Source organism: Phyllobates terribilis, unplaced genomic scaffold (assembly GCF_046119375.1).
Source record: "Phyllobates terribilis strain yellow unplaced genomic scaffold, ASM4611937v1 Scaffold_1__5_contigs__length_1240528914, whole genome shotgun sequence".
In the NCBI taxonomy this organism is placed as follows: domain Eukaryota; kingdom Metazoa; phylum Chordata; class Amphibia; order Anura; family Dendrobatidae; genus Phyllobates; species Phyllobates terribilis.
The window spans coordinates 400,913,210-400,940,878 of record NW_027362761.1 but is presented as its reverse complement, the minus strand read 5'-3'; the positions used below and the strand labels follow the sequence as shown (position 1 = coordinate 400,940,878).

At 41.3% G+C, this 27,669-nt stretch overlaps 1 protein-coding gene across 4 annotated transcripts in view; it reads left to right on the top strand.

Moving 5' to 3' along the window:
• The window catches only part of SNCAIP (synuclein alpha interacting protein), a 281,465-nt gene that overhangs the window by 224,738 nt on the left and 29,058 nt on the right, over positions 1 to 27,669 (top strand). For all 4 annotated transcript variants that reach the window (XM_073676875.1, XM_073676882.1, XM_073676888.1 and 1 more), the window contains 3 exons: positions 11,181 to 11,294; positions 15,267 to 15,392; positions 24,997 to 25,166. In XM_073676875.1, coding sequence (XP_073532976.1) covers positions 11,181 to 11,294; positions 15,267 to 15,392; positions 24,997 to 25,166 — 410 coding nt within the window. The remainder of the gene's footprint in view (positions 1 to 11,180; positions 11,295 to 15,266; positions 15,393 to 24,996; positions 25,167 to 27,669) is intronic.

The window sequence follows — 27,669 nt, the reverse complement described above, 5'->3', positions numbered from 1 at the left end:
ATTTCGTCATGACAACATCCGGGTCACCAGACAGCAGGAAGATATTTTGGTCATGTGCAGTGCATGACCAAAGTATCTTCTGCATCTGCTGCGCTGACAGCCTGTATAGCACAGCGATGATGCTACATCCCTGTGCTAGACAGGCGATCAGAATAAAAAAAGTGAAAGTCCCATAGTGGGACAAAGAATAAAAGTAAAAAAACGTGTCAAAGTGAAAAAAAAATTGTAAAAATATATAAAGAAAAAAAATTATCCCCAAAAATAAAAATATAATGTACCCCTCAATAAATATTATTATGAAAAAAAAAAAACAATAAAAGTACATATATTTAGTATTGCCGTGTCCAGAACGACCTGACCTATAAAACTGTCCCACTAGTTAACCCCTTTAGTGAACACGGTAAAAAAAATTAATTAGAAACGAAGCAAAAAACAATGCTTTATCATCATACCGCCAAACAAAAAATGGAATAACACGCGATAAAAAGACAAATATAAATAAAAATTGTCCCGCAAAAAACAAGCCGCCATACAGCTCCATCAGCCGAAAAATAAAAATGTTATAGCTCTCAGAATAAAGCGATGCACAAAAATAATTTTTTCGATAAAATAGCTTGTATTGTGTAAAAGCGCCAAAACATAGAAAAACTATATAAATGTGGTACCGCTGTAAACGTACTGATCCGAAAAATAAAGCTACCTTATAAATTTTACCACACGCGGAACAGCATAAAAAAAAAAAAAAATTCCTGAATTATTGTTTTTTGTTTATTCTGCCTTCCAAAAATTGGAATAGAAAGCGATCAAAAAATGTCACGCGCCTGAACATGGCACCAATAAAAACATCAACTCATCCCGCAAAAAACAAGCCATCACATGACTGTCGGCCAAAATATGGAAAAATTATAGCTCTCAAAATATGTTGATGCAAAAACTAGATTTTACAAAAAAAATGCGTCTTTTAGTATGTGACAGCTGTCAATCATAAAAACCCGATATGATTCTTGTATCGCTGTAATCGCACCGACCCGAAGAATAAAGTCGTCTAATCACTTATACCGCATGAGGAACGGTGTAAAAAATAAACTCTCGGGTTAGGGTTAGGGTTGTGCTAGTGTTCGCTTTAGGGTTAGGGTTAGGGTTGGGCTAGGGTTAGGGTTAGGGTTGGGCTAGGGTTAGGGTTGGGATTTTTTCAAAAGTAAAAAAAAGATGACGATATGGCGACTAGTGTTGAGCTTAAGTGCTCGCTACTTGAGTTTGCATCGGGTACTCGGTATGCACTGAGTATCGCAGGTGCTCGAGTGACATGCTCGAGTCTCCGCCCCATATGCTTCGCGGACAAAAAAAACTTACAGGGATTGCCTGCCATGCACGAGCGATCCCCGCCTGTTTTTTTTGGGTGTCTAATTACCGTTAAACATGCGGGCGGGGACTCGAGCATGTCACTCGAGCACCCACGATACATGGTGTATACCTGAGTACCCAATGCAAACTCAAGTAGCGAGCACTTGCGCTCAAGACTGATGACAACTGATTCAATATGATGACCTAATGTTATCAAATTCTGTGCGTACCTCTGGGTTCAAAATGTTCACTATGCCCCTTGATAAAATTCTTGAGGGGTGTAGTTTCCAAAATGGGGTCACTTGTGGGGGGTTTCCACTATTTAGGCACATCAGGGGCTCTCCAAACGCGACATGGCGTCCGCTCTCGATTCCAGCCAATTTTGCATTCAAAAAGTCACACAGTGCTCCTTCCCTTCTGAACTCTGCCGTGCGCCCAAACACTGTATTTTCCCCACATATGAAGTATTCGCGTACACAGGAGAAATTGCACAACAGTTTTTGGGGTCCATTTTCTCCTCTTACCCTTGTGAAAATGAAAAATTGGGGTGAAACATAATTTTTGTGGAAAAAGTTTGATTCTTTTATTTTCACGGCTCCATGTTATATCTCAGAACATCAGATCTGAAATTTGACATCTTTTAAAAGAGTTTTGCAGAGCTAGATTTGTCTACAATATATTAGATTGGTGGTTGTTCGACTCTTGCTACCCATTTGATACATTTGTACATGTACTTTTGTACTATTGACTAGTAATTTACCCAGCAAAGCCTCTACTAAATGTACGGTGTTCAGGTTTCCATGGTGTCAACCATAAAAACATGGCACGCGCAGTAGCGCCACAGCCCCTGTAAACAGCAGATCAGTGAAGATGGTGCAAGTCAGATCCTCACCCATCTAATATTGGTGACCTTTTCTTTGGATAGACTATCAATTTTAAAGAACTAGAAAATTATTTTAAAGTATTCCTCTAGTTATAAACGAGAAATCATGTACTGTGCAATGTAGTTCATTACCAGAGTCCTAGTCGCTAGTGGATTGCCAGTCACTCATGAACTGAAATAAAAAAAATATCTGTAAGGAAATGTTCCCATGCCTCTATGACGCCTTCCAGTTGTCTGCAATGGGAAATCCACATTGCCTTACACACTGCACAGATTTTTTTCTAGACTTGGATACCACCCACAAATTAGCACATTGAATATAAGTTGGAACGTTTCTAACATAAAGAGGTTGTCAAGTGAAACCAAGATCACAGATCCTATCCACGGGATCTGTGATAACTTGGTGATTGGTGGGTGTACCAAGGCTGGGACCTGTACCATTGGCAGAACGGAGAATTTTTATTTCCAACATGGAACATTTATCCCCCTTTAAAAAATAGAAGGTCGGACCCCCGACCACTGCTCCATTCATTCTCTATGGGGCTGCTGAAAAAAGCCAAGAGCATCGCTCAGCAACCCCATAGAGAAGGAATGAATGAAGCGGCGGTCAATCGTGCACAGTGCCACTGCATTCTAAGGAGGACAAAACTTCCCCTTTCCACCAATCGGTGCGAGTCCCAGTGGTTGGACCCCCAGCGATTGACTTGTTTGACAACATGGAGAACCTCTTTATAAAAAAAAAAAAAGATTAATCTTAAGACACTGACAGTTTCTTTGGGTTTGCTATTGTGTAAAAGGAAAGCCATATTGAAGCATTGCATATTTAGTAGCCTGTCGTGTTGAGTTTTTTACACCACATTTATGTACTGTTTTTAATTACACAGTTGTGTTTCCTAATATGTCATGAAGACTACGTTGGTGGCCGATTTCTTCTACAGCGTGTAATGTTAATAAAAACCTGCAATTAGCAATAATGAATTTTAGTTTACAGCCCTAACAAAAAATAGTTACATAAAATATTTTGCAGTTATGTCTTCAAAGATTTAATCTCCATTAATTTTACTTTTTGTTTGAATAAACTTAGCAATGTTCCTGTTACTGAAGAATATGTTCTTCTGTAACACTAGAGAATTGAAATGAAGAAAGTTTCCTCCTGTCCTCCAGGGCTAGAGCCAGCATACCTTATGTGCCATGCGGTGCTTTGATGTCAAGTATAGATTATACACATTTTGTTTCTCCCTTTAGAGGACCTTCAGGCCACATAAGTCTGAAAACAAGTATTGTACTGTGACATATTGGCACTACAGGTTCAGCTCTGATCTTTGTAAAATGCCGCCTGCTAATTAGTACCGCCTTCGCTGGAGGGTCATGTGACCAGACCCGTCCAAGAGTCTTCCAATTGAAAGACTTACCTATGTGCAGTGTTCAGTTTGAGGAGGCTGATGGACAGGTCTGGTCACATGACCCTCCATTAATTAGCATTTTGAGAACAGGAGAGCCGTGCACTAGCATGTGCATAAGGAGAACTAAAAGGCTAATAATATATTAATAAGTCCCAATAAATGTTATCCCAGCACATTTTTAAAGTAAAGATAAAGTGGAAAACCCCTTTAATGACCTAAAAAAAATCACAATTTTTGGAGCATGCCTCATTTACTCAAAAATGTGTACATTTTTTGTTTTACCATATTTTTTTATTTTTAATAAACAATTTAACAGGGGAATAACAAACGTAGCATAAAAGTAGTGACAAAAGAATATTCATAATAAGGGATAAATTCTGAGGGAAGGGAAAGGGAAAGGGAACAAACGGGAATGGATAATCAGGAAAGATGGGAGAAATTTGTTCGTCAAATAGTATATACGATAATACAGAAATTTGAACAATTTAAACACACATTACTATCATTAGCAAAAATTAAACAAATTAATGAGCTAAACACGACACACATTAAGATGTTCCAGCGTTATGAGAGGGTTGAGGGAATTTAGTGAGCCAAATATCCCACTTCCTAGAGAATTTAAGTAAATTATTGTTGATAAGGGCAAATCTGAGTTCAAATATTCTATGGAGATTCATCTTATCAACTAAGTCCTCCAAAGTGGGGACATGTGACTTTCTCCAATAAAAAGCCAATGCGTTCTTACACACTGAAAATAAGTGAATCACCAAAGATCTTTCAAATGTGTACATTTTTTAACGATTTTCCACCACTCTCATTTTTTTTCAAAACAGCATTAGGGATTCGAGCTTGGGGAGACCTCCCACGGCCCGACAAGGTTACTAAAATTTATGCCAGTGTGATGCTAGTTAAGAGGTCCAAGGTCAAAAGCCAGGAAGGTACGTCAAAGACAAAGGGATGAGACAAACGGATAGTCAGGGGCAAAGTCCGAAGTCTGGAAACTAAGGTGAAAATGCTTCAGAGGCAAAAGGGGTTATACAAACGGGTAGTCAAAAGGCAAAGAATGAAAGCGCAAAAATGAGAATTGAGCCGGGCAGGAATCGGTTTAAGATGACTTCGTACCACCTCTAAAGAGAGAGTTTTTTAGTTAGTAAAAGCTTGCATTCTTTGACCCTGATTCATCAAGACCGGCAATTTTCTTGCCGGTCTTGATGAGCGGGCAAGGTGGAGTCAGATGCGCCATTTCATGAATCAGGAGTGTCAGACAAGTGAGGCGCGCCTCGCCACAAATCTTAATCCAGTCAGTGACTGGAGTAAGATTTCTGGCGTAGGGAACGTCATAGCTCATCTTGAATTTGACAAGCTGTGGTGTCACTTCCCCCGCCAGGTCCATGCCCTGCCTCTGTCCCAACCCCAGCTCTACCTATTTTGAGAGAAACTATGGTGAAGACGCCAAAAGTCTCAACATTTTTGCTCCACTACGAGTTTTTCTGATTTTCAAAGCAATTTATGCCAGAATTCAGGTAAAAATTGCTTTGATGAATCAGAGCCCATTTGTTGTACAATTAATGTATCATTCCTCCTGGAAATATATGAATAGATTGACTCCTGGAACTGTCCAGGAGGAACAAGAGAGGGTAGATACACCACAAAGTTCTATGGAAAACTTTATTGTGTGTGATGAATCTGACATTGCAAACATTTGCATATTTCCATGATAAAGCAAAAAAAAGGAGGGAAATGCAAATAGGAACCCAGAATTAGCTGGATGCTGAACTTACATGTCACTGTTGCTTTTATTACATGGACTTTACATATATCCCATATTTCAACTCATGTCAAACTATTAAAAATGTGCAGAAGCAAAATATGTTGATTAGAAATGGTGCCTGAAGTCATTTTAGTGGAAAAACGTCTACTTTACGGGCTTGATTCATAAACCCAAGCGTATGCAGACTGACAGGTTTTCTAATGCTTTTGCCATAAAGTTCAGTCATGATGAACTTTTTTTTTTAAATTTGGATGGTTTCCAATGTGGAGTCTGTCTGGTTCAAGAAAGATTAAATATATTTGGAAAAAGAGTAAAGAGGGAATTCTCTAAGACACCTTCCAGTCATAAATAAGGCATAATCATTTGGAAAGAATACATAAAACATACATCTAAGACTACATACAGCCAGTGCAGCTAACATTTTCTGCTTTTTTATTCTAGGAATTTTGACCTAAGCCCAATATAATAAATGATTATATTTCTATTACAAGTCATAGAAGGCAGTCATGTCACTGTGAGACATGTAAAGATTTCAGCAACTGCAGAGCTTCTCCCAATAAATGTTAATGTCATAAAATTGAAGTCATAACTTAATAATATTATGTGTCTTAAAAACACAATGTAGACATAACTCTACAGAAAATTTACGTTGTTTCATGTGAGCAGATTCCCAAACAAAATTTTGTAAATAATTTAGCAAAAATAATTTAGCAAAATCTCTGAAATTCAACAACACATACTGCGCTGATGGATCTTTATTAATTGTTGCATTGTATTTTACTTTTTTTAGCCCTTCTCAAGGTGTTGTCCAACGTCCTTAATGGGATTTTCCCCTACTTTAAAATTTATTCTGTAGGGGCCAAGTCCTGGGAATTAAAAATAAAAAACCTTCATTTTAACCAAAATTCTTTTGAATATAGGTATGGTCATTTAATTAAAGAAAACTGACTGCCAAAAGTTTTGCATATACTATTTATTGATCATAACACAGAGAGTAATTCATTATTTACAATGCCATAATTTAGTATTTTGTAGCATAATCTCTTGCTGTAATTACTGCACCGCACCGACGAGGCATTAAAGCCACTAGGGTATTCAAGACATCTTGAGGGACCTTGTTCCATTCCATCTGCAAACAATTCATCTTTATTGCTATGGGCCCCAACCCGTTGCCCTAACTCATCCCAAAGGTGCCCTATAGGGCTTACATCAGGTGATTGGCTTGGCCATTGCAACAGGGGAACATTTTTCTTTGCTAACCACTTTTTGACAAAATTAGATGTGTGCTTAGGATCATTGTCTTGCTGGAATCTCCATCCCCTGCCTACTTTGGTTTTAACATGTGGCAACATTACATTCTCCAGTATATATTTGTACATGGTAGCATTCATATTTCCATCAATTCTAGGCAGAGGGCCAATGGCAGAAGCAGAAAAGCAGCCCCAAATCATGACATTGCCACCACCATGTTTCACCGTAGGTGCTTGGTACCTTACATCATTAGGGGGTTTTCCAATTGCCATCACTACCAAACAGATTGAACTTGGATTCATCTGACCATAACACCTTAGACCAATCTGTCTCTTTCCATTGGATGTGTTCTTTGGCAAACTCAAGTTGGACCTTCCAATTCTTTGCAGAGATGAAAGGTTTCTTGACTGGACCACGTGCATTCAACCCTACTGCTCTTAACCATCGCACCACAGTTTGGTGACTCACTTTGACCCCATATTCTTTGTTCATTTGGTGCGAAATCTGTACAGCACTTTTATGGACAACAGATACTGAGTTTTCTTAATAATGTGATCAACTCTGGAGGAAGTTTTCCGTGGTCGTCCACTTCGAGGTTTGTCAGCTGTTCTATAACCTTCTTTTTCTTTACTTATACGTGACACTTGACTCTGAGAACAGTTGAATTCTATAGCTACCTTTTTTGGCTTTTTCCTGAATTCACTCTCAGAATAATAAGCTTCCTGACATCTGGTGATAAATTTGGCTTGGTCTTTGCCATGTTTTAACCTAATAACACACACATAAAAAAAAAAAAAAATAGGCAAAATTCAACTACCCATGACAAAATATGCAAAACATTTGGCCCAGAAATGTTGTAAACTAAACACATAAAGGGATAAAACAAGGTCAAACACAATTTTCATCCTTATAGCTGACAACCATTTGCTTCCAGTAACACCCAGGAAAATGGCATCACAACAACTAGACAGAAGTAATCACACTTTTAGAAAAACTTTTGGTCGCCGCTGTACGTATCACAACATCTAGACGCAGAAATATTTTTTACTTTTGTATCTGTGTGATCTAACAGAGAAATCTAATATCTCATTATGGGACAACCTTTTTGATGAAAGTGATTGCAAACATCATAATTACAAGGCAGATAAAACTATTTTATCTTGAAAAAAAATTTGCAAGATTGTTAGAGGGGTTCCTCAAATAGGAAAACTTTATCTGGAGGTTCCCTCATAATAATCTGTTTTTCCATTATTTGAAAAATTCAATATGTATCACAAGACGATCACTGGAAAGTCCAGAGTGTTTAACATATTGCTTTTAAGTAATAATTTATAATAACCAAAATATACCTGTCTTCCAATGTATAAAATCATATTTTCATAATAATTTGAGCAATTAATTAATCTGGTACCAAGCCATGTAACCTTTTATATGGAACATGCCACTTGTAGGAAAAATATCTCTATAAGCTAAAGTAGTTCATCCCTTTTTAAATAATAGGTTAATCTCCCCAAAAGAGAAACCAGTCTCTGTTTTACCCCTTTCCCCTGCTTCCTATGCATTTCCTATTGAAATCGTTCAGATTTTCTCAGGATATACTGTGGATGCAATTTCCAAAGAAGAAAGGAGCTAAAGAGCGCATACACATTCAGAGGTTAGGGCTGTAGATGCAGCACTAATTGGGGTCTGTTTTTGGGGAAAAATACTCATTCAACCTATTGCTAAAAAACAACGAACTAGTTTTGTTTATGGGGCTTTTTTCCCTTTGCCTGTGGATCACTGATTGGTTTTTGGAATATTATTAAATATTACTGCTAGAAATTAGTTAACTTGACTATTTGGAAACTGGTAATTTATGTGATTTTATTAATGGTGTTTATTTTGAAGCACTCTGCAGTTTCCTCATGGTAAAAAAATAGGACATCATGACCTCCTATGGTCATGGTAAACGAAGACTCAACATGCAGCTTATCCAAACCAGTTCTCCTTGGGGTTCACTTGTAAGAAAAAATGAAATTCAAAGTTGTGCCTTTCCCACTGTATATGTGATACTAATTACCACACTACCGGATTTTGTCGTCCACTATGGGGTAGCAGTTTGGAAAAAGAAACCTCAAATTACTCATTTGACTATATTTTTTTTTCCGGATAGTTCACCTGGGATGTACACCCAGCGTAAATTGTCAGAGGCTAGATTTCATGAGATATTCTCTTAGGGACCATCTATCATATTATGTCAAATGCCCAACTGGTCAAGAACAATTAGGATTCAGAATGTAACAATTGCTTAGGAGACTGAAAGATTGTTTCCACAGTACGTAATGTAATCCTACAAAAAAAGTCAAAATACTGAAAAAGATAGAATATCAACAGCTCAATGTAGGAGGGTGCAGACCATGGTGATCATTGTGTGCCACATCTTGAATAAGTGAAACTTCAGTATATTGTTTTCTTTTTATTTATATTAATAAGTACAAAATAACACATTATTTTTGATACATAATAACTTCACTGACTTTTTTTTTTTTTACGTTTTTATGTAAAGCGATTCGTTATCCTGCATAACAAGAGATAATTTCTGACTCATTAAAAATAAACATTTTACACCATTTCAGAATTTCATCTTTTTTTCCATTGTTCGTAAGAGATGAAGCCAAGAGATAATATTTTGGTGGTTGGTAGCATTTCTAGTGAGTAAAATCTTAGAGGGAAGACTCATATTTCATATCTACTGGCCTGACAGATTTCAGCATAATAAATTGAAGTATGAACACATTTAGAACCATTTTTTACTATTAAAAAATAAATCAACTTTGCAATTACGCTTCATTAAAAATAACCACAGCTTTTTGGGAAACATATGTGTCACCATGGTAACAGACTACAAACAAACCCTGGTAGTCTGATCCTGCAGTCATACTACCTTCCATCTGTCTCTGCTTTTTTTTTGCTTTTTGTTAATATACTGTTACATTTTGTAAATTAGCAAGAAGATGGAGCAAAATAGAAGGAAATATCAGACCAAAGGTTTCTTGTAGTTTGTTACCATAGATACACATAGGACAAAAAGGATGTTGGATATATGGACATTTTGTTGCATAATTTTTAAAGGGGTTGTCCTGCCTTAGGATACAAGTCTGCAGTCACTCTACAGCTCTAAGTTACTCCAGATTTGGGAACTCTCCAAGCGCACCTACTGTGTGCTGTGAGGATTCTCCGGTGATGGCGCCAGGAGTGGCGGGCACGTGACCGCAAGTATATGATTTGAAAACATCAGGTCACGTGCTGACTAGATGGGTGCAGACTCGCTTAATGCAAGTGTATTGAGCGAGGCCGGACAAGTCTAGTTGGAATTTGGCTGGAAGTATGCAAATCGTCGGCACCAGAGATTAGAGTGACTGCAGAATTGTATCCTAAACTTAGATAACCCTTTTAAGGAAAACCTCATACATTGTGTAATTCTTAGTACAAATCCTAAAGGGCATTGTTGGTATTCTTTGAATCCTTGAGTAATGCACTTTCAAGCCAAAGGGGGAATCCCATGTCATAAATTTATATCTACAAGATATGCCATTTATGTTCAAGAAGGTAATACTCCTTAAAGGGAACCTGTCACCAGGTTTGTGCCATGTGTGGTAAGGCCACCACCTTTCAGCCCTGATATACAACATTCTAATATTCTGTATATATGCCCCCAACCTGACCTGAAAAACAAGAAAAACCCCTTTTATTATACTCCTCTATGGGGAGGTCAGAGGGCAGAGCAAAGTACTGCAGTGTGCATGCGTCAGGAAAGGTCAGAGAGCCCTGCACTGCAGTACTTTACTCTGCCCTAGTCAGGGTAGAGAAGTACGCCTGCACAGGAGCGAGATCCCGGGGAGACTGTGTGGATGACGTAGGACGCGTCATCCACACAAATGAGGACGGCATCGAAAGTAGGGAGGCACCAGACCTAGACCAGCGACACCCTTCTGACCCGACCGCCCCGTAGGCGAGTATAATAATAGGTGTTTTTCTTGTCTTGCAGGTCAGGTTGGGGGCATATATACAGCATTATAGAATGCTGTATATCAGGGCTGAAAGGTGGTGGCTGTATCTCATATGGGACAAACCTGGTGACAGGTTCACTTTAAAGAAAAAAACATTACTAAATTCTAATTTAAATGTTTTAATATAAGTGAAAAAAGTGCATTCCTCTCTTTTAAGCAGCAAATGCTAACTTTACCTAACCTTTTGCTGGGACAGCAGAAGCATATTTTATTCTTCCCCCCCCCTTTTGATATGGACAGACTAAAGTGGTGAAACAGCTGTACTCTACAATCTTGGTGCAAACCCTTACAGTTGTAGTTCCTTAACAGTAGGTAACGTTTTATGATATGTGAGTTCTGGCTGAAATTCCAGTAAAAATAAGACATAAAAATCAGTGTTGCTAAACTGAATTTAGTCAAGCTGTCCTATACATTATGGCATTTGGAATGAAAAGTAATATTTTAAAATGTTTCAGAGCATTTAATTTTTCTTTATTCAGACGGGTCAACTGGAATGTGTTCGATGGATGGTTAGTGAAACAGAAGCCATTGCTGAGCTCAGTTGTTCGAAGGATCACCCTAGCCTTATCCATTATGCAGCCAGTTATGGTCAGGTAAGGAACTTGGATATGAAAATATCTCTCATTTCTATATGTCTTATCATATTCATTATATGATTCTTCCTTCAAAAATATCTCCGCACAACATTAATGCCAAAAGGGAAAATATAGAGACATTACACATAAATGATTATCTCTGGCTTATAGGAGTTTTCCAGGCCTTTGATATTAATGGCCTATTTTTAGGACTTTTATACATTATACAGAGCTAGAACAGCACAACTTCGAACATGTAATCTCTATTCTTGGGCCATTGACTTTCATGGGAGCTGAGCTGCAGTATCCGAGAACAGTCACTACTACAGTGGGGAGAGCTGTGCTATTCCGGCTCTGCGCACTGTACACATCTGGCCACCGTTAGAGCTGCTAAAGCTGATTGCTGGAGGTGTCGGACCCCACCGATCTGGAATTGAAAACCCACCCTGACGATAGGTCATCAATATGTAAAGCTCCCCCCCATGCACTTCAGATAGCTGTCAGCTGAACGATGATCTGTACTAGTGACATCACCGTACCAAGGTGTGATATAGTCACTGACTGCTTTAACTATGGCCAGGTACTATGTGTAGAAAATGCAGCATGTATTATTGTACCTCTGAATTAGTGATCAACGTTAACCTGAACACCTGAATAGATTCATGGATTTGGTGAAGTGTTAAAAATAATGAAAGAATGCAGTACGACGACTGTCAGTGAGATCTATCCCCATACTGTACATACAGTCAGTACTTTACACAATGTTCATATTCTCCTGATGAGACTGAATAATTGTTCTAACTAACAAATAAAGCAGCACACTGTAGCGCTATACCATGCAAACATGAAATAAATGAAATTTGAACTGCATTACTGCTCTAGAAAATAGGAATAATTGAGAATACTTAACGCATAAATTGACCAATTCATGTGTACCCGGCATCCACGTTAAGGCGATTCTCGTTGCTGGGAACCTATTTATTGTAAATCCTCTCTTAGACTGAAGCCTACATGTATATGGGAAGGTAAGATCCTGCTACAATTAAAACCGCCTGAGGCTTAGGGGCGAAGAGCTCAGTCAGAAGGCCTATATATACAAATATCAAAAGACTGACCGTCACTTCCAAACAGAAAACTGGTGTATACAGGTGCTTACTAAGAGTAACATGAATTGGCCAATTTACGCACTAAGCATTCTCAATTATTCCTATTACGTAGAGCAGTAATGCAATTCAAATTTCATATATTTCATGTTTACATACAATAGCGCTACAGAGTGCTACTTTGTTAGTTATATAGGGAGATGGCTACTCTTAGTTCGCACCTGTACACACCTGTGTTCTGTTTTGTAAGTGACGGTCAGTCTTTTGATATTTGAATAATTGTTCCAAGCTGCCGGATTGTACAAGTCTAGTAGAATAATGGAAATACCTCCTCAGTGCATAGTCACTGCCAGCAGTGACAGCTCGAATATCTCCCTGTCATTATCCAAGTGATCTACATTGGTTTAAAGGGCAACTTTTCAAACTGACTACAAAAAAACCCAAAACCCTCAGCTACTGGATCTGACAAAATTCAAGATGGCTAGATGTTACATGATTTATTTTGTTTTATTAATTAATTGATCTCAGTTATACATAAATATTCTTAGCTATGTACATCAAGATATATTATATGCTGGAGTTTGGTTAGGACAGAAGCATACAATCTGGCAATACTGTAAGAGAAGTGAGAGTGACGGTAGTGCTCACTTGGGGTGGCTGTGTATGGACACCACATCAATATGAGCCTTACAATCTGCGACTTCAGCCCCGTGGCTGGAGGAATAATTCTTCCAGATAGCAATTCACTTTAGTGGAGAGATCACGGTACCTGGGCTGCGCTTATGGAAATGAAGAATCCTTGATAGTATAAAATAAAGGTTTTGGTTTATAAAAACTTTTATTTTATACCTTCGAGTATTCTTCATTTCTGCAAGCGCAGCCCAGGTACCGTGATCTCTCCACTAAAGTGAAATATATTGTGTAGTTCCTAGACTTCATCAATGTAATGCCAAGCGTATTCCATCATTTATTTCTGTCACCCCAGGATCTTTGTACACCTAATCAAGGTATTGCTCATACTTGGCAACATTTGAGAGACTCCATTTGGTTTGGGAATATTTTTTTGCTGTATCCATGCCCCCTTTTTGTGGCCACCCACATCCACACCTATTTCCCGGCCTTTAAACCTTCTTTTCTACCTATGACCCATTTTCTGCTTTCCCAAATTAAGATATCTTCCGAAATCACTGGTTTCCAGGAGATTTTGGCCCAGTCTAGATGATTTGCCAGTTATTCCCATTTTTGTACCTATTTGCACTGTACCAATAACCTTTCTTACCTGCACCATTTCTAGTTTTATCTTTTATTACGATGCTTGAGTTTATAAAGTTCTCCCGCTGTGGAAATGCAAGCTCGTCTCCATGGTTTTGTTGATGATGGCTTGAAGTTGTCCCCTCTCCTGAAAGAGCTGAGGATAATTTTGATATTTGTAGTTCAGTAAAATCATAAGTGTATGTTTAGTTTGCTGTCATATTGGTTTTAGCTTCAGTTTTAATTAATTTGTGAAACACGCTATTATTTTGCAGCAATTTTATTATTTATTATGCTTATAAAGCACCAAATTTTTTCAGTACTTTACAGACACCATCACTGTCCCCATTGGGGCTCACAATTTAATTTCCCTATCAGTATGTCTATGGAGATTTTAGAAAAAGAAGTTCAAAAATTTCAATGTGACCATATCATACCAAAAGCCTTCACACACTGATGTGCATGGAGTATCCTGATTTTCCCAGATGATGTGGTCAGGGGAGAGAAGGATTGGGCATGTTGAATTTTAGCACTTGATCCTATTGTTCTCCCTGGAGGTAACCTGATGATAGAGGTGTCGGCGGCTTATTCACCTCTCTGTAGAAACCTCTTGTTCTCTTGGCCAAGTCACACTTGCTTGGGAGGGAACAAATGTTCGGCCATCTGATGTTTGTCTTCCTTTAGGCTGGAATCACACATGATGGAGTAGAACTGAAAAGAAGATAAATGAAGATATCTACATATCCTATATATTTACATATACTCTTGTGTTTGCATCAAAAATTGCTTGTGTTTCATGGGAATTCCTAGGTATTTGCTATGTAATCTAAAAGCTGCATAACTTAAGGGCAGAATCCATGATTCCAGCGATGTGTAACTTACTGGGCCGCTTTCTGTGGTTTTGATAAAATCACTTTTATCAGTCACACATTATCAATAGAGAACTAGTAAACCTGCTGCCGGGTAGTCTTTCATTTTCATCCATTTTCATGAGCTCTGTATAATCTTGCCCCATCACTGATTGGTAGCTTTTTGCCTATGCACAGTGTATACAGAAAGCTGCCAATCAGTGGTGTGGGCGGGGTTATTCTGAGCTCAGCATTCAGAGAACTGATAGATCTGCAGCATATTAAACAGTGATTTTATCAAAACTACAGCAAGTGATACATTGCTGGAATCAAGGTCTTTGCCCGTAAATCATGCTGCTCTCAGATAGGCTAGCAAAGGTTTGATGAGAGATTCCCTTTTACGTATACCCCAGATCCATGTAGAAGTAAACTAATCAGCAGTGTAGTAATGAGACCTGCGGTTTTTGCACTGTTCCTGACTTTGCAGATTACAAGTCAAGCATAAGACTATTATTCCAACCTGACAAAAGCCTCTTTCTGTTCCGATCCCTCAGCAGTGTATGAGACGTCTGCAGAAGCCATTCCAGGTTTACTGCATCATGATGCATCTACCAGAGGGGATATGAAATGCAGAATATTTAATGGATAACAGTTGTTAAGTGGCTTCATAAAACATTGCCTCATTCCCTCTGCCAATATACCTAGGTTTTAGTGACCTCTGTTTCATAGCATTGCTCTTGAAATGAGTTCTATTAACTGAGAACTGTCTTTCATGATTCCCTACTTAGGAAAAAATACTTTTGTGGCTTCTTCAATTTATGCAAGAGCAAGGGATTTCTTTGGATGAAACTGACAAATGTGGGAACAGTGCAGTGAATATAGCATCTCAGAATGGATATCTGGGCTGTGTGCAGGTAAGAAGTATAACTAACATTTGCAACTTGTTACTACCTGGAGCTTATCTTGTGATTTGTGAGAAATTCATGAAATATTAAAGGGAATCTGTCAGCAGGATCTCACCCCCAAACTATTTATATGCGCAAGTAGCTCTTTCAAAGATTAGTCCAGCAATATCTTTACATGACCAGTAGTGTTGAGCGATACCTTCCGATATCAGGAAATATCGTATCGGATTGGATCGGGCCGATACCCAAAAAGTATCGGATATCGCCGATTCCGATACCGGAAACCAATGCAAGTCAATGGGACACAAATATCGGAATGAAAATAAACCCTTTCTTTCCTTGTAGGTTAATTCTACATGAAGTAAAACAACTAAGAATAATGTAGAATGACATGAAAAGCCGGCAATTCATCAGCGGCATTCACCGGTACCCGACAATTTACAACAGAAAGAATAGAGCTTCACACATAGATTAGGTAGATAGAAACATGTCAGTCACATATATAAGAAGTACAGTGACAGTGTTGCTTACTGTACTTGTCATTTAGTGTAAAGGATTTATTTTAAAAAATATTAGTGTTTTCGTGCACCGTCTCTTTAAAAAAGCCGGCCGGCAATTCAGCAGCGGTACCCGACAATTTATAACAGACAGAATAGAGCTTCACACATAGATTAGATAGATAGAAACATGTCAGTCACATATATATGAAGTACAGTGACAGTGTTGATTACTGTACTTGTCATTTACTGTTAAAATAAAGGATTTATTTAAAAAAAAAATTGGCGTGGGGTTCCCCTTAATTTTAGGCTCTAGCGGAGGTTAAGCAGACAGCTGGGGCAGATGTTTGAAGCCTGGGAAGGGGGTAATATCCACGGAGCTTCCCAGGCTACTAATATCAGCCCCCAGCTGAATACCTAGCTTTTATTAGCTATTAAAATGGGGGACCCCCCCAAAAAAATAGCGTGGGGTCCCCCCTAATTTAATAGCTAGCAAAGGCTAGGCAGACAGCTGGGGGCTGATTTTAATAGCCCAGGAAGGGTGCCATGAATATTGGCCCCCTCCCAGGCTAGAAACACCAGCCGTCAGCCGCCCCAGAAATGGCGCATCCATAGGATGCGCCAATTCTGGCACTTAGCCTCGCTCTTCCCACTGCCCTGTAGCGGTGGCAGTGGGGTAATAGGGCTGGGGTTGATGTCAGCTTATGCCAGCTGACATCAAGCCCAGGTTAGTAATGGAGAGGCGTCTATAAGACACCCCCATTACTAACCCCATAGTCAAAGTTAAAAGAAAACACAAACACCCAGAAAAAAGTCCTTTAATTGAAATAAAGACACAATCCTTTATTGTTCTAAATTAAACCATACTTACCGTCACGCCCATTCCAGCTGAAGCCAACGATCTCCTGCAATAAAAGAAAAATAATAAAGCAACCTCATCCTTACCTTTCCATGGTTCCCACGACAGCTTCAGCTCTGCTACATCGAGATGACAGGCTGGACCGCAGCAGAACGCTGCCATCCAGCCTGTCATCCCGCAGACACTGAGAAGCGCAGGCATGCTTGCGCTCCTCTGTGTCTCTCTGTGACGGCATAAAGATGAGCCGAGGTCATGTCCAATGAACTCGGCTCACCTCATGCACGTCACTGACAGCGTGGGAAAATTCTCACGCTGAAGTGCTGAGTGCAGGAGAATTTTCCCACGCTGTCAGTGACGTACATGAGGTGAGCTCATGTCCAATGAACTCGGCGCACCTCATGCACTTCACTGACAGCGTGGGAAAATTCTCACGTTGAAGTGCTGAGTGCAGGAGAATTTTCCCACGCTGTCAGTGACGTGCATGAGGTGAGCTGAGTTCATTGGACATGACCTCGGCTCATCTTTATGCCGTCACAGCCAGACACTGAGGAGTGGAAGCATGCCTGCGCTTCTCAGTGTCTGCGGGATGACAGGCTGAATGGCAGCGTTCTGCTGCGGTCCAGCCTGTCATCTCGATGTAGCAGAGCTGGAGCTGTCGTGGGAACCATGGAAAGGTAAGGATGATGTTGCTTTATTATTTTACTTTTATTGCAGGAGATCGTTGGCTTCAGCTGGAATGGGCGTGATGGTATGTATGGTTTAATTTAGAACAATAAAGAATTGTGTGTTTATTTCAATTAAAGGACTTTATTCTGGGTGTTGTGTTTTTTTAAATACTTTACTAGAAATTCATGGTGGTCATGTCTAATATTGGCGTGACCCCATGAATTTGGGGCTTAGGGCCAGCTGATAATGCCAAGCTGGCCTTAACCCCTTTATTACCCAGTGAGCCACCGCACCAGGGCCCTGGATGAGTTGGGTACAGCGCCAGAAGATGGCGCTTCTATGAACGCGCCATTTTCTGGGGCGGCTGCGGACTGCAATTTGCAGCGGGGGTGGCCCAGAAAGCTTGGGTCTCCCTGCGCTGCGGATTCCAGCCCCCAGCTGCCTAGTTGTACCTGGCTGGGCACAAAAATAGGGCGAAGCCCCACGCATTTTTTTTTTTAATTATTTCATGAAATTCATGAAATAATTAAGAAAAAAAGGGCTTCCCTATATTGTTGTGTCCAACCAGGTACAAATAGGCAGCTGGTGGTTGGGGGCAGCCCGTTCCTGCCTGCTGTACCTGGCTGGACACAAATATAGTGCGAAGCCCCACGTCAATTTTTTTAAAATCATTTCAGGAAATTCATGAAATAATTAAAAAAAATTGATGTGGGGCTTAGCCCTATATTTGTGTCCAGTCAGGTACAGCAGGCAGGAACGGGCTGCCCCCAACCACCAGCTGCCTATTTGTACCTAGCCGGACACAACAATATAGGGAAGCCCTTTTTTTCTTAATTATTCCATGAATTTCATGAATTTAAAAAAAAAATACGTGGAGCTTCGCCCTATTTTTGTGTCCAGCCAGGTACAACTAGGCAGCTGGGGGCTGGAATCCGCAGCGCAGGGAGGCCCAAGCTTTCTGGGCCCCACCCGCTGCAAATTGCAGTCCGCAGCCGCCCCGGAAAATGGCGCGTTCATAGAAGCGCCATCTTCTGGCGCTGTACCCAACTCATCCAGGGCCCTGGTGCGGTGGCTCACTGGGTAATAAAGGGGTTAAGGCCAGCTTGGCATTATCAGCTGGCCCTAAGCCCGAAATTCATGGGGTCACGCCAATATTAGACATGACCACCATGAATTTCTAGTAAAGTATTTAAAAAAAACACAAACACCCAGAAAAAAGTCCTTTAATTGAAATAAACACACAATTCTTTATTGTTCTAAATTAAACCATACCTACCATCACGCCCATTCCAGCTGAAGCCAACGATCTCCTGAAATAAAAGAAAAATAATAAACCAACATCATCCTTACCTTTCCATGGTTCCCACGACAGCTTCAGCTCTGCTACATCGAGATGACAGGCTGGACCGCAGCAGAACGCTGCCATCCAGCCTATCATCCCGCAGACACTGAGAAGCGCAGGCATGCTTGCGCTCCTCAGTGTCTGGCTGTGACGGCATCCAGATGAGCCGAGGTCATGTCCAATGAACTCAGCTCACCTCATGCACGTCACTGACAGCGTGGGAAAATTCTCCTGCGCATGCGGTGAGCGTGAGAGACTCGGCTTATCGGGATGCCGTCACAGCCTGACACTGAGGAGCGCAAGCATGCCTGCGCTTCTCAGTGTCTGCGGGATGATAGGCTGGATGGCAGCGTTCTGCTGCGGTCCAGCCTGTCATCTCGATGTAGCAGAGCTGAAGCTGTCGTGGGAACCATGGAAAGGTAAGGATGATGTTGGTTTATTATTTTTCTTTTATTTCAGGAGATCGTTGGCTTCAGCTGGAATGGGCGTGATGGTAGGTATGGTTTAATTTAGAACAATAAAGAATTGTGTCTTTATTTCAATTAAAGGACTTTTTTCTGGGTGTTTGTGTTTTTTTTAAATACTTTACTAGAAATTCATGGCGGTCATGTCTAATATTGGCGTGACCCCATGAATTTCGGGCTTAGGGCCAGCTGATAATGCCAAGCTGGCCTTAACCCCTTTATTACCCAGTGAGCCACCGCACCAGGGCCCTGGATGAGTTGGGTACAGCGCCAGAAGATGGCGCTTCTATGAACGCGCCATTTTCCGGGGCGGCTGCGGACTGCAATTTGCAGCGGGTGGGGCCCAGAAAGCTTGGGCCTCCCTGCGCTGCGGATTCCAGCCCCCAGCTGCCTTGTTGTACCTGGCTGGACACAAAAATAGGGCGAAGCCCCACGCATTTTTTTTTTTTAATTATTTCATGAAATTCATGGAATAATTAAGAAAAAAAGGGCTTCCCTATATTGTTGTGTCCGGCTAGGTACAAATAGGCAGCTGGTGGTTGGGGGCAGCCCGTTCCTGCCTGCTGTACCTGGCTGGACACAAATATAGAGCGAAGCCCCACGTCAATTTTTTTTTAATTATTTCATGAATTTCCTGAAATAATTAAAAAAAATTGACGTGGGGCTTTGCACTATATTTGTGTCCAGCCAGGTACAGCAGGCAGGAACGGGCTGCCCCCAACCACCAGCTGCCTATTTGTACCTAGCCGGACACAACAATATAGGGAAGCCCTTTTTTTCTTAATTATTCCATGAATTTCATGAAATAATGAAAAAAAAAAAAAACGTGGAGCTTCTCCCTATTTTTGTGTCCAGCCAGGTACAACTAGGCAGCTGGGGGCTGGAATCCGCAGCGCAGGGAGGCCCAAGCTTTCTGCCCCCCTCCCCCCCCCCCCCCGCTGAAAATTGCAGTCCGCAGCCGCCCCGGAAAATGGCGCGTTCATAGAAGCTGGATGCTGTACCTGGCTGGCATACAAAAATATGGCGAAGCCCACGTCAAAAGTTTTGGGAAAAATTAATTAAAAAATAAATAATAATTTAGGGACTGCATCTTTATTAACTCCTCAAATGTCATTTAGTGTTAAAATAAAGGATTTATTTAAAAAAAAAATGGCGTGGGATCCCCCATAATTTTAGTCTCTAGCGGAGGTTAAGCAGACGGCTGGGGCAGATGTTTGAAGCCTGGGAAGGGGGTAAAACCCACGGAGCTTCCCAGGCTACTAATATCAGCCCCCAGCTGAATACCTAGCCTTTACTAGCTATTAAAATGGGGGACCCCCCCCAAAAAAATGACGTGGGGTCCCCCCTATTTTAATAGCTAGCAAAGGCTAGGCAGACAGCTGGGGGCTGATATTAATAGCCCAGGAAGGGTGCCATGAATAATGGCCCCCTCCCAGGCTAGAAACACCAGCCGTCAGCCGCCCCAGAAATGGCGCATCCGTAGGATGCGCCAATTCTGGCACTTAGCCTCGCTCTTCCACGCTGCCCTGGTGCGGTGGCAGGGGGTAATAGTGGTGGGGTTCATGTCAGCGCCAGCTGCCATGAAGCCCAGGTTAGTAATGATGGGCGTCTATAAGACACCCCCATTACTAACCTACAAAGTATTAAAAAGAAAAAACACACTACACCCAGAAAAAAATAATTTATTTGAAATAAAACACACCATTTTATTTAATTCTTAGTTCACTAAAAATAATAGTTACCTGTCCACGTTCCTGTGCTGATCTCCCATGCACAGCTGTCACATCTGGAGATGGTGACAGCTGTGCATGGCTGCTGTAAGCTCACACTGCCGGGAACACGTCCGCTCCCGGCAGCGGGAGCCACTGACTGAGGTCACCGGAGTGCATTCAGGCAGCGCAGCTCCGGAGACCTCCTTTACGGCAGTGCTGTACCGTGGGAATTTCTCACGATACAGCAGGGCCGTAAAGCAGCTAACCGGAGCAGCGCTGCCTGAACTCCGGTGAACCCGCTTATGCAATGACGGGGCTGCTTTACGGCCCCGTCATTCTAGCGGCGGCAGCGGTTCAGAGCGGTCACATTCTATGTGGCTGCTCTGAACTGGAGATCTTCGTGGGACACTCGTGGACTACTCCGGAGGGGTAAGGATAAGGTTGTGGTTTATTATTTTATATTTTATTACAGGAGATCGATGGCTTCGGGGAATTAGGTGTCTAGGTGAGTATAGGTGTAGTTTTTTATTTTTTACTTTATTTTAGGTGGCGATCGGCGGGGACAGGTAATGTATGAACTAATTTATTGTAGGTAACCACTGGCCACCAATGACATGTATTTAACATTTATTGGGGCACAGTAGGGCAATTTAAATAGCAGGATCAGACTGATGGGAACTACTGTTCCCATCGAGCTGATCCTGCTGGCACGAGTGGACGGGGGACAGACATAGGCCGATGGGAGTAGTAGTGTCACATCGGCCTATGTCTGCCTGCACGCACAGACACCCGCACAGACACCCGCACAAACATCGCACAGACACCCCGCACACAGACACCCCGCACACAGACACCCCGCACACAGACACCCCGCACACAGACACCCCGCACACAGACACCCCGCACACAGACACCCCGCACACAGACACCCCGCACACAGACACCCCGCACACAGACACCCCGCACACAGACACCCCGCACACAGACACCCCGCACACAGACACCCCGCACACAGACACCCCGCACACAGACACCCCGCACACAGACACCCCGCACACAGACACCCCGCACACAGACGCAGACATCGCACAGACACCCCGCACACAGACGCAGACATCGCACAGACACCCCGCACACAGACGCAGACATCGCACAGACACCCCGCACACACACTAATCATGACCGGTCTGATGGTCTGTGAGGTGTGGCTGACCTGTGCGGTCGTGGGAAAGTTCATGTGAGTTCATGCAGTCAAGCATGAACTCACATGAACCCTCTGAGGGCACCGCGGCTACTTCAAATGAACAGCTGATCGGCATCACCTGATACCTCAGCTGTTCATTTGAAATAACCGGCGGGAAAGCGCAGCACAGAACGGGAAAGCCGGCGGTGAAGTCTTTTCACTGCCGGCTTCCCCGCCCGGGTCCTTCGCTCCTTGGTGCTGCGCTCCCTGCCCGGTCCTAACTTACGATCGGGATGGGAGGTGGCGAGGGGAGCGGAGGATCGGGGTGGGAGGCTGTGGGGAAGCAGTATGGGGCTGTGTGATTGTTTAAAAGCCGGCGGCTTTTTACCGCGCGCCGGCTTTTAAACAATCAGGAGAATTCTCCCCCGCTGGGATGGCATTCTGATGACAGGCTGGATCGCGCTGCCATCCAGCTTGTCATCCTTCACAGACACTGCAGAGCGCAGGCATTATGGGAACTTCCGATTCCGGTATTCGATATTGTAAAAGTATCGGAATTAAGTATCGGAATTCCGATACTGCGAATATCGGCCGATACCCGATATTACAGTATCGGAATGCTCAACACTAATGACCAGCAGTCCATGCCTCCATTCCTGGGAAATCAGAATTTTAATTGATATGCAAATGAGACTGTATATCTGAAGCTTCTGTCACTCCAGCTCTATTGCCCGCCCAGTGCTTGATTCCTCCTCTGCTGCCCGTCTCCTCCACTTGACTTGCAGCCTCTATGCTATATGGCTTCAGACAAAGGAGCCGCCAGTCATCAGGAGGAGGCCGCGCTGGGCAGTTCTCTAAAGCTGGAGTGATAGAAGCTTCAGATCTACAAATAGCTCTCCAGCCTCAATTGCATATCCATTCAAACATTAATTTCTCAGTAAGGGAGGAGCGGACTGGCCAAGTAAAGGTATTGCTGCACCAGTCTTTTAAAGAGCTACATAGGCTTATAAATACTTTGGAGTGTGAAATCATACTGACAGATTCCTTTTAAAGGGGTTTTCCACATTCAGCAGTGTGCACACTAAAGGTTTGAGAGAGCCACTGAGTTCAGTGATTAACTGCAGCGATACACAATGTCAACATTTCCTTAGCACTGCAGCCGCCAAAACGCAGAGACATGTGCAAGCGGCAGAGAGTACAATCTTTGTTATTTTACACACCTGTCCACGTTTGACATCCACTTTGCTGAAAAATGGAAAATCCCTTTAAGTACTGGCTAATCGGACATTTTACGGGTATGGTCACATGATGGTTCTTCATGCAAAAAACACAATGTGTATTTTCAGTGGCGTTCTGCTGACAGATTAGCCACATTAAACGACTAATCCTTGTCTGCCTACCCACTTCAGTTCCTGAGCAGAATCCATACGGAAACCACTTCAGTAGAATCCATACGGAAACCACTTCAGTAAGTGACATGTAAAGTAAGAGGTTTTAAAATTTGTGGTGGAAAAATCCGCAGCAATAGAAGCGTCATTCTCTTATTGACAGCAATGGCAGGCAACTTGTGGGCTCCAAACTTATAGGCAGATTTGGGTACAAACAGATGATAGATAATATCTGTTCTGTATAGTGACTGTGAATATTCTGTATCTCATACATTTGCTCATACAGTTACTTGGCATAGCAACAAAAAATATTTCATTTACAAGTTTGGCATCACAGTCAGCCGTTTTGCCCTAACTTGGGCCATTAAAGGTGTTGTACAAGTCTTTAACATTGATAGCCTATCCTTAGGTTAGGTAATTAATGTCTGATTGGTGGGGGTATGACACCCAACACTCCACCGATCAGCTGTGTAAGCGGCGGCTAGTACTGCTCAGTTATGGAGCAGCACAACTCCGCTGATGGGAAAGCGGCCGGGTACTGCACATCCAACCCCTATTGATTTAAATAGGTGGCGGATGTGCAGTACCTGACCGCGGCCACTATACAGTCGATGGAGCTGTGGTGTGCAGCTTTCTAACTGAGCAGTTCAGGCCACCACCCTCAGCGGAAACACCTGATTGACGGGGGGTGCCGGGTGGCCATCAGTGTTCAAGTCCCGGACAACCCCTTTTGGGAAATTACTGTACGTCTTCTTATGTCTCTAATAAATATTGTCTTACAACTAAATTTAATTCTCTTAATTCTGTTTATAAAGTCAGTTCCAGACAACAAAAAACTGGGACAGGGAAGCTTGAGCCCAAAAGAGAAGCCGTTTATGGGTAGTCTCAGACTGGTTGAGAGGAGCACCGACTATATTTCTTTCTTCTCTGTTCTATAATTGAAAACATATCAAAAGCCGAAATCTTTGAGTGTGTACCAAAGCCAATGCCAAAAGGTTGTCTGAATTTAATGAGTCAGGTTTTGGCAATGTCCAAACATTAGCTGTCCTCTAAAATATACATTAATATGAAATGGAAGAGCCAGCATTTCAGATGCTTTGTGTTTGGTGCCAAATATCATAAACTGATGTTTTTCATGCAAAAATGGCTTAGATAGCAAATACTCTCTTTTGACAGCATAATTGTTCATTTAGTTTTTTTATATACATATTTTTAGTAGCTCATTTATAGTTTTTAGTGCCATGATGGGCAGTATGTTTGAAGTGCCACATCTCTGATGAGGTGTGAATATTTCTTCACTTTTACTCAATCCATGTGGTCAGAATGGAAAGATTGAAGATATAAAGATCAAAGCTTTTAACACATGGATGCTGGAGTAGATGGTGGCAAATGTGTTGTTGCTTAACTATTAAGTATATGTGTAATTGTTAAAAATATATCATTTTTCGTAGAAAAAAACTGAATATTGTAAGACATTCAAAACTGTTCATGTTATTTTTCAGACCTTAGTGGAATATGGAGCAAATGTCACCATTCAGAACCATGCTGGAGAGAAACCATCTCAAAGTGCTGAACATCAAGGCCACAGCATGTGCTCCCGATACTTGGTGGTGGTGGAGACGTGCATGTCATTGGCATCACAAGTTGTCAAGCTGACCAAGCAACTTAAAGAGTAAGAAAGGTTACAATTACAAGATGTATTTCCATTCTGTGTTTCTAGGACCAGAAGATCCACTTGAGAACTATTGGCCTGTGGGAGAGCAGAGATCATCCATTGGAAACAATACATATAAGATTTGCTACGTCATATCTACTACGGCCAATTTCTTAAGTGTAATTTACATAAATAGGCTCCCCCAACAAGTTTGTGTTCCAAGTGATTTTATCGATTATGTGGCGTTATGCATCACCCAAATTGATCCAATAGGCATATGGTGATAATGAAGGCAATAAAAGCGAATTTTTTATTTTTTTTTATAGCCTCTAAAATAGTTGACAGTTTACAATTGCAGTTTCCTGACCCCAGTTAACAGCAGATGTAAGGAACAAACTGCAAAATTTAGTGATATAGATTTTTTTGTGACAGTTACGTTTTATTTTTGGGAGGCCATAAACTCTGAAGTGCCCGATTCATTATTAGATTTTAGCATTTTTTGTCTATTTTTAGATATTTTTTTTTAATTTGCGCGTAATTCTTCTACTAATTTGCTCCTTTTTAAAACTAATTTTATATGTTCGCCTGTTTTTTTTTTTTATGATAGTCATTGTGGGCATGGTTTTTATTTTCCAGAAGTTTTTGGCTGATTCATCAAAAATCAAAATATGGTACCCTCTTCCCCCCACCTTGGAGGGATTTTATGTACTGCAGTTATTTTGGCACAAATTTTTGAACGTTTAACTTCTTGTACTAAAAATTCGCGAAATGAATCGCAAACAAAATAAAGAGTATTTTTGATTTTGCGCTAAACTCATAAACCACATTTGTTATTTTGAAGAATTTGGTGCAAAAAATGCCAAGAAATACCACAAGACAAAAAAATTAAGAAAAGTGACTTAAAAACAACACAAATAGTGAATCCTGCCCCAAAGTCTTTAAACTGTAATCCCTAATAGGCCGGGTTCTGTAATCAGGAATTTGCATTTGTTTTAATTTGTATATAGTTTTGCATATTAATTGTTCCCTCTATTGTAAAGCACAGTGCAACGGTAAGTTACTTTTGATGCACATAGCAGTCTTATTTGTCCAGACCAAGTTCCGATTCTCATGCTCACTAATTAGCTGTCCACTTTTGTCTGAGCAGTTTGTTTATCACACTGCCAGCACTATATATGCTTTTTATTCTTAATTTCCAGCATGTATTTCTTTTCTATCCTGCCCCATCAATCCATCTTGATGATTTTGCTGGAACGCATAGATTACATTTGACAACATTTAGTAGGCACGAGGTTAAAGAGGTTGTCCACTACTTTAGCATTGAGGATCTGTCCTTAGGATAGGTCATCAATGTCTGATTTGTCAGAGCCCGACACCCTGCACCCTCGCCAATCAGCTGTTATCGGAGCTGCTCCATCTTCTGGTAGTGGCCGTGGCTTGGTACTGCACATCCACCTCCTATTCAAATCAATAGGAGGCGGATGTGCAGTACCCTGCAGCGGCCACTATCAGAAGACGGCCAGCTGTGCATGTGAGTGCTTCCTGCTGGCGGTGACACCAATAACTTCTCATCGGCGGGAGTGCCGGGTGTCGGACCCCAAATGATCAGACATTGATGACCTATCCTATGAACAGATCATCAATTCTAAAGTAGTGGAAACCTCTTTATATAGGAGAAAGAAAGCTAGTGGATGGCAATTTGGAGTGATTTTTTTTGGAGCTTGACAACATCATTGACTGGCTATCTAGCACATTAGCTATCATAGTAGGTAATCAAGGAAGAGATAAGATACAGCAGTAGGACTCATGACGTGATAAAATGCATTTTCTTTATTGTAGATCAGTAAAACAAATCTGATTAAATTATACAAGAATTAAAAGTCGCAAAGGCATTTCAGAGCTAGAACATAGTACTTGCTACATCAGGTCCACGTGAATAGAGCAGGATCATGAATTGTGGCGTAAATACCACTGTCAGTCTCTCTACAGAGGCTTCCATGTCCCCCCTCAACCTGACGCATTTGTGGGCTGTCAATAGGTTGTTGTCAGTTGGGGACCTGCTGAAGTTTCCCATAACTGCCATCTTAGTCCTCCAGTGTAGCCCAGGCTGTGACACTGCTTCATGGGAGAACATAATTTCCTCTATATACTGCAATACTGTGGTTATCAAGTATGTAGAACAAGCAATTACACAATCACAGTCCCAAAGGTTTCTAAAAAGTATATATAAAAGAAATGTAAAAAATATATAAAAGTTTGAATCTCCATCCTTTATAAATAAATTTAAAAAATGAAAATAAACAAATACATTTGGTATTGTGACATCCCAATATATGAAAATATAAAATTAATTAACCCCTAAGGTAAACAGTGAAGAGAAGAAAAATGAAAACGCCAGAATTGCTGTTTTTCGGTTGCTCTAGCTTTATAAAAAAAATGCAATTCAAAGTGGTCAAAATGTCTTTTATACCCCAGAACGTATCAATAAAAATATCACACAGAAAGAAGCCCCCACACAGGG